An 8,353-nucleotide genomic window follows, 5' to 3' on the forward strand; every position below is an offset into this window, starting at 1 on the left:
GATATTATTACAAAAGAGAAATTCTGGAACGCGTAGACGGAAGAAGACTCGTATACAAATTTGGGAAGAATGCACGTGGATGGCGAGAAAATGAAAACTGAACCTGCCAACACTGAGCACGAACCCAAACATTGCCCCAAATGATAGCCAGCCAAGAGCTCCTGGACATAAGTATTTCAAAGACTACTTTTCTCTGATATTTATGTACCTTGAGGGGGAAAACCATCTACTTCTAATGGGAAGAAGGAACACTACAGTTGATAAAATTATTTTGTTACTTTGAAGTATGTCCTATATGGGGGACAAACGTACACAGTTTTCTGTGAAATATGATGCTGTATGTGGTTGTGATTTGTTTTTGCCTCTATTGTGAAGTTCCTTTCCACGGCGAGACGGGCAGGATTTGTGGCCTTGTGCCTCTTGCTAAAAGAAAGAGAAAAAAATTAGAGGGCATTAAATGTTTTTATATTAGGAAAAGGTGACATGTCCTCTGTGTGTAAGCATCCACGTGGCCTCATCGGGAGAGGCGGGAGAGGTCACTAAGGTGAACTCCAAGGTCTCAGATTGACAGGATGAGCCCAAGGATGCTGGGAAGTTTAACCTGACCTTTTGGAGCCAGTGAGGGAAGCATGAAGACTTCCAAAATCCAAGTGGACTATAATCACTTCATAATCACATGACTTGCCATGCTTAAATCAGCAGAATAATGGTGAAGGCTTTCTACTCTTTCAAGAATGATTTACCTGACGCCAAGGCTGTCTCTCTCCCTCCCTCGTTGATGACTGGGGGAAAAAAAAACTTCAAATGCTGTCTCTGCTCATTTCTAGGTATTTAAGAGAGAGTTTAGCCTTGGTTGTGTTCAATCCCAATTGTTTGAAAATAAATGGGAAAAAGGAAGTGGTGATGAGTTTGCTCTTGTATTTACAGCCCATCGATTCTCGATGAACAAAATGGATGTTTTTGGCTGAGTAATTCTTTTTTGTGTATTATTTGGCTGTCTTGTGCTTGTAGGTTGTTTAGCGGGATCTGTGACCTTTACCCACTGGATGCCAGTTGCCCTCCCTTCCCCAAAGTTGTGACATCTTCAGACGTTGCCACATTTCCCTTGAAAAAGGGCAAAATTGTCCCTGATTGAGAACCACTGAGGCAGCCCGCCGAGACAAAGATGGCGATTTACTCTCAGAACAAAAATATGTGTAGATCTTTCAGTTCCCAGAGTGAAGTAAAAGTAAGACTTCAAAGTCAATCAATTTTTACATTTTAAAATATGAGGGACAATGGGAATTTTAGAAATGGGAAATCTAGAGGGGATTTTCAGAATCCCAGATGAGAACCAAAGTCAGAGAAGTTAAACAGAGTCATGTAACAAGAATTATAATAGAAGACATTTCACTAGAATGACAAAGCAGAGTAAAAATTACATTGCAAAAGGAAATGCTGAGGGAAGAATGAGAGGGGGAAAGAGGGAGAGAGAGAGAGAGAGAGAGAGAGATATGCAGGGAAAATCTTTGTTCTTTTGGATAATTTCTTTCTTGTCTTATCGGGACTCATCCCAAAGTGAATGGTGTGTTGCCTAGATTTATGTCCAGAGGATTTTTTTTTTTTTTTAAAGACAGAAAAAAGAAAGGTAGATGGAAGAGAAACAGAATGCTCAGTTCAGGGGCTATGGTCAGTAAGGAGTTGGGGATTTCTCCAGTGGCATTGCTCTGGGCTGCCTGGCGACTTAATCCTGGGCCTTGCAGCCTGGGAGGAACATGAGCCTGTAGACACTTTGAAAATGGGTTTGAACCCTGAGATCCCTTTTGCACCTTTTCTTTTTGGCTCCCCACGTCCTTCACTTTCTCCCCCCTTTTGCCTCTCTATTTTGAGCAATAATATGGGGATGGAGACAGCTAATGTCATCAACGAAGAGAACACCCACCACGGTGTCTCACCCAACGAAGGTGAACGAGTCATAGTCAAAGGTTGTGGAGTGTTTGTAATGTATTCAGAAGGTTGGAAGTAAGAATTAAGAATTTGTCCTGATCATAACGAGAACCATTATGGACTGCGACCTTGGAGTGGCAGCTTAGCGAGAAGATCTTCTGAAGGTACAACCAAGTCCGTTTTTGCTTCTGCCTGGCTTGGTCACTTCCACAGAGGTGTTACTGGGTGTTGTCAAGTAACAGTTACCGAGGGACCTGAGAGAAAAAACAATGAGCCACACAGACCCGAAGCACACTGTCTAAAAGACACACCTTGCTTTCCCAGCGAAGCTGAAGGACTCTGAGGCTTTTCCAGCATTTTACTACGTTTCACCTGGAACAAATTAAACATCCAAACATCTGAACTGGTATAAATGCATAAATGTTTGCATGTCTGTGTACATCTGAATCGTGTGGAGCTATTAGGGACGTCTGTTATTTCATTCTCTGTTCTTTCTTCCCTGGCTTTGCCTATTCATCATGGGGGGCGGGGGAGGCGCTAGATCCTTCCCTGAGCTCACCCTTCCCCAAACCTGCAAGTTTCTCACATTCCTCCAAATTGGGCTTGGCTCTTTCTGCACCCTCCCCCTGAAGAGCAATTTCTGCTCGGCAGTAAGAAAATCTGGGGAGTACCGATTGGAACAGTTCTGCAGATAATTAACAGATTGTGCTATTTGTTGAAAGTGACGGTTTCTTGGCACCCAGTTCCTGCTTAAATAGGCTGGAGTATTAAGTTCTCAGCATATCTCTCTATTGTCTTGGCTTGAGTTGATGCATTTTCTATGTGCTATTCGTGACTTGGAGAACTCAAGGGAATTGAGCCATGCCAGCTTGGGGTGTGAACAGAGTACTTCCCACCACAGTGTTGCAAGGGAGAGCAAAATCCCAGAGATAAGCCAGCATCAAATGAAGCCTCCCCCCAAACCCCAGTCTCTTGGGGACTCACAGCTTCTTGCTCAAGAAGCTTAGCTCTGCTGGATGTTCACAACATCCCTACACCTGGTCTCCTTGAGCTCCAAAGCTTAGGCTTTAAGCCTTTTTGCCATTTTTATGGGAATCTGAGGCAAGAAAGGTGTTGCTAAGATTTTACCAGACTCACATAATCTGAGTCTCCTGGATATTTTTCTTGAAATGTGAGCAAGATCCTGGATCCCAGAGACGTACACCCACAGATTCTTGAACTTGCCTTCTGAACAGGGCAGATACGGGTGATGAGTTTTCCTTTGAACGTGCTGGTTCTTCCTCAAAGTTCATGCCTTTCTAGACTGTAAGCTCTTAGAGGGCAGGAACTAGATCTTATCCATATTGTTTCCCAGCACCTCGCATGGGCTCGGTCCTTGGTAAGTATGTGTTGACTTAATAAATGAACGTCTTCTGGAAGACTTATCCATATCCACAATCGGGATGTGAATCATTTCTTTACTGGAATAAGAGCACAATGGCCAAAACTTCGAGAACATATTATGTATTAGCAGAGCATTCTACTGTGAGACTTTTTACTTTGCCTTCCTACTTGTCCTGAAATGAAACCAAACCGTCAGGTTATTTGGTTCCACAGTCAACATATGTTGAATGAGAATTCTGTTCCCTTGTTAGGAGCTGTGAGACTGATCTGGTACGAGCAGCCAGTAATGGACATTTGACCTGTTTTAACCAATGAAGGTTATGAATGTGTTTATATGATGTACATTGCTATTTAAGTGTAAAGCAGTTCTAGTGTTTAGGGGTTGGTTTATATATATATTTTTGTCTTTTTGAAAAAAGGGATCTTTTGATAAGGTTAGTCGTGCATGTTAGATTTTAATTTTGCAAGTGTGTTGCTTTTCAAATCTATACAATAGAGGCAAAGGTAAAATAGTAAGAGGGAAAGGCAATTATCTTATTATTTTATAGTTTAAAAAATCATTTGTTGAGAGCCTACTGTGGGCACAGAATGGAGCCATCTATGTGAGGAGTGTCTTTAATTCTACAGAACGTAAGAGATGTTCCACAGGACGCTGTTGCATGGATACATGCGGTGTGAAAGAAGGAACAGCATAGTAGTCACAATACCAGAACTGGATTAGCTTCAGCACTGGGTCTCAGGATGCCTTTTCTGGAATAGGAGATAGAACATTTAATAAAAACCCATTGGGACTGTGCCTTATGAACCATTGAAACGAATAAGCCCTCACAAGTTTAGCTTAATTGGGATTAATCTTTCTGTAGCTATCTGCACAATTCTTGCTTTTCTTCCATTTGGCTTCTGGGTCGACCATTTCTGGGAAACAATCCTACTGCCACTATTTAAAAAAAAAATCAGAAATCTTATCCTTTAAACTATGTGAAATTCAAACTGAGTATTTTTATTGTATGAAAGAATTTTATTTTTGGAAGTATGGGTTTTTTTTTTGTTCGATGGGTCCCAGAAAACATGAATAAAAAACACAGAGATCAGCCTGTAATTGTGTGTTTCATGCTTCAGCAAATCGCCCAGAGGAAATGCAGTTGGTCTACAGCAACAAAACGCATGCAATTCTTGCACATATTTATTCTGTAAGCATTTATTGAGCATCTTCTATGTGCCAGGCACTATCCTAAACTCTAAGGTATGGTAGAAAATAAAAGCGATAAAAATCTTGACTTTCATGAAGTTCATGTTTCTTGGATAGAAACAGACAAGAAACCAAACACTAACAAGCAAATATCAGAGGTGTCATAAAGAAATGTGGAACCAAGAGGACTGGAGAGTGCTGGGATATATAGGGATATATGCAAGTTTCACCAGGGGTAAGGAGGAAGGATTTCAGTGAAGACCTGAAAGATAAAAGGAAAGGAACCTTGCGGATAAGGGGGAATGGTCACATACTGAAGGGACCAGCAAGTGCAAAGGTCCTGAGTTTCCTTCAGGTGTTCTTGACCTGTCCAAAGAGCAGCGAGGAAGTCTATTTGCCAGAGCAGAATAAGCAATAGTAGGAAATGATGTAAACTAGTCACTGGCAGGCTAGATGACATAGAACACAGAGAACATTATGAAGCCTCCAGGTTTTCTTTTGATTGAGGTGGGGAGCCACAGAGAAGTGACATGCTCTCATCTCTGGTTTAAAAGAACCCCTCTGGCTGTTGTGTTGCAAATGAATTGCAGGGAGTCATTCAATGCCGAGCATACGTTCTTATGGAAGGATGAATGGATAGGGAAGATGTGGTCCATATACACTATGGAGTATTATGCCTCCATCAGAAAGGATGAATACCCAACTTTTGTAGCAACATGGACAGGACTGGAAGAGATTATGCTGAGTGAAATCAGTCAAGCAGAGAGAGTCAATTATCATATGGTTTCACTTATTTGTGGAGCATAACAAATAGCATGGAGGACATGGAGAGTTAGAGAGGAGAAGGGAGTTGGGGGAAATTGGAAGGGGAGGTGAACCATGAGAGACTATGGACTCTGAAAAACAATCTGAGGAGTTTGAAGTGGCGGGGGGGTGGGAGGCTGGGGTACCAGGTGGTGGGTATTATAGAGGGCACGGATTGCATGGAGCACTGGGTGTGGTGCAAAAATAATGAATACTGTTATGCTGAAAATAAATAAAAAATAAATTAAAAAAAAAAAAAAGAAGGAGGTAGAAAAGCTCCCACTCACACCCAGGCTTCCCATATGATGCTTAACAAAAATTTCAAGGTAGTCAGTGAGTTCTATGTGTTCCTAACATAGGTAGAGCTATGTTGTCTCCTGGGGCCCAGAAAGTCTCATTCAGTTCTTAACTTCATAGCCTATAATATGAAAATAATAATAAGTGAGCATTTGGAGAAGATCCTCTTGTTGCCGGAACCATGAGATGTGCTTTACATACATAATTATATTAAATCCTCCCACAAGTCTCAGATATATAGATATGATCTCCAATTTTCACATGAAGGAAACAGTGATCAGAAAGGTTAAATGACTTTCTTAAGGTCACACAGCTAGAAATTAGCAGTAAAGCTGTCCTTGTGCACCCAGACCTCAGTTCCCCCAAACCCATCTTCCTAATTCTGATGTTCTCTAGTTCATTGGGATGGTAATTTATACCACATGCACACACACGGCTTCATGGTTCAATATATTGGAGGAAGACTGAGTCACACAAAATCTTATGAAGTTATTCTTTAAGAATTCTTAGAGCCTTTATGATAATGGTATGCACTGTGAACCCGTAAGAGAGGAGAAAGCATTCCCAACTTCCCAAATGAACGTAAAATGGACCTTTTTCATCAAGGGACACCCAGGGAAAGGATGATATGTAGAGATGACTTCTCTGACTTTGGAGAAGCAGTATTTTCCTGTTTGGGCCAAATTAGTATGCTGGTAATATTCATGCATATCACACTTGGCCAACTTCAAATACATTCTGTTTCTTTCCCATTAGGAAGAAATTCCCTCTCTGCCCTGGGTGTTATTTATTTGCGTTGATGCATTGGTCAGCAATCACAGTGGACTTGCCAAGTGTCTCCTTTTGGGGAACTGTGAACCCCCCTGAATTTTTAACTCTTTAGGACTATCTGTCCCAAACTATAGGCACTAGCCGCATGTGGCTGTTGAAGTATCAATGAGTTAAAATGATAGAAATTAGTCACACCCCCATCTGCATTCCAAGCGCTGCCCAGCCACATATGGCCACTGGTTCCAGTGCTGGACGGTGTTGCCATAGAACATTTCCATAATCAGAGAAAGATCGAAGGGACAGCCGGGATCTAGAATCTGACTGGGAGGAGGAGGTTAAGGGTGGAAAGGGTAGTGAACAAAACTAACCCAGGCTGAAATAAGATCCAGGGAGCCTTGGAAACTAAAGGTGACCCTGAATTGTAGAGAACAATCAAAATAAAGATCCAAAGCCAATCTCTCTGTGTTTGCTGGAATGGTGACAGTAGCTGCCAGTGCAAACAAGTTTGATGCTGTCAGTGGAGACTTGAAGTGGGAGGATTTTATTATTCTTATCTCCAAACCCCACACATACCCTACAGTCATTAATACGAGTGTTCTAAGGATGCGGCTTTCTGGTTGGGAATATTGGCATTGAGGGAAGATCACCGAAATGGGCAGGGAAATGAGAGGTCCGTAAGCAGGAATGCCTGGGAACTCCCACTGTCTGCCACAAATGATACTAATGTCATTTTCTTCCTCTTTTTCAAGACTCACTTTTTGAATCATCGTTTACCCATTATTGGCTACTGCCTTGTAAGTCCATGCTTTTCCATTAACTAGCGTGATCTGGTCTCTGTGCACATCAAGTCACTGAAAATGCTCTGTTGAAGGTCACAGCCAAACTCACTGCTGCCTCAGGGGCTTTGCTTTAGCTCTTCCCTCTGCCCAAAAAGCACCTTTGAGTGTCACGTGGCTGGCTACCTCCAGTCATGTGGGTTTCAGTTCAAAAAGCCTCCTTTCCTAATCAGTTAGAGCTGGAAGATCATTTGGTGCAAAACCCTGTCGTAAGAGCACAGAGAGCTTAATGCATAGACCCAAGGTCACACAGGCTTTTAGCTAGGAGGGGAAGCCAGTTCCCTTGTTTTCCCATTCATGAATCCTTACAAGTACACGTTACAGGTTCTCATAATCACAGGGGTCTTCCGTCCCCAACATGGGTACATCCTCAAGGAACCTCCCTTTCCTCTGTCTCCAGGGCGATGCCATGCAAATTTCTTATGCTGATTCTTTGAATCCAGTCGACATCCTCTTCCCTCTGGAGCCTAGCCTGGTCTGGGAGGAAACCCCTCACTTCCTCGATGTCAGTGGAAGAGCAGATGAGACCAAGTTAGAGCTGCTCAGAAACCATAAATGCAAGGGTCCTTGGCACTGCTGAGGAGGGAGCATGGAGAATACAGAATCAAGTAAAAGATGTGATGAATCATCAGCTTTCCGACTTCTCTGCTCAGCGTCAGTGTGTGTGTGTGTGTGTGTGTGTGTGTGTGTGTGTATGTGCGCGCGTGCACACCTTCCTTGCTCTTACCCTATGTCTCTTTCAGAGTTCTCACTTCTTTCCCATGCCTTTCCTTCCTCTTGCTCACCAGTCCCTTTCAGACTCCTTCCCGCCTCAAACCCGTCTTTCCAGGTTGCTGAAAGATGGAGGGCTGACAAGAGGACAGTCCTGAACCAGGATTGGTGCCACCTCTCTGAAAGCCTCAGTGGTGACAATAACAAATGGTATTTACCTAAGAGTTATTAACACATCAACTGTTCTCCCTTTGACTGTTTAGTCATGTCATTCAGCATTAATGGACTTTTCCAAAGGCAAACAGAAAGAGAAGAAGGAAAACAAACAGTGTATTCACACTTGATAGAGTCAGTGATCCCTGCCAAAGCTGTGAAAACAGAGGTGATCTCTTAAGTTTGACCTGAGGACATGACTCACCTGAATGGGGATACATAG

At 42.6% G+C, this 8,353-nt stretch overlaps 1 protein-coding gene across 5 annotated transcripts in view; it reads left to right on the top strand.

The window, feature by feature from the left end:
• The window catches only part of EHF (ETS homologous factor), a 42,189-nt gene extending 37,781 nt beyond the window's left edge, over positions 1 to 4,408 (top strand). For all 5 annotated transcript variants that reach the window (XM_044259063.1, XM_044259062.1, XM_044259061.1 and 2 more), the window contains exon 9: positions 2 to 4,408. In XM_044259063.1, coding sequence (XP_044114998.1) covers positions 2 to 101 — 100 coding nt within the window. In that variant the 3' untranslated portion in view covers positions 102 to 4,408. The remainder of the gene's footprint in view (position 1) is intronic.
• The last annotated feature ends 3,945 nt before the right edge of the window (positions 4,409 to 8,353 follow it).

The sequence above is a fragment of the Neovison vison genome, chromosome 7 (assembly GCF_020171115.1).
Source record: "Neovison vison isolate M4711 chromosome 7, ASM_NN_V1, whole genome shotgun sequence".
Taxonomy (NCBI): Eukaryota; Metazoa; Chordata; class Mammalia; order Carnivora; family Mustelidae; genus Neogale; species Neogale vison.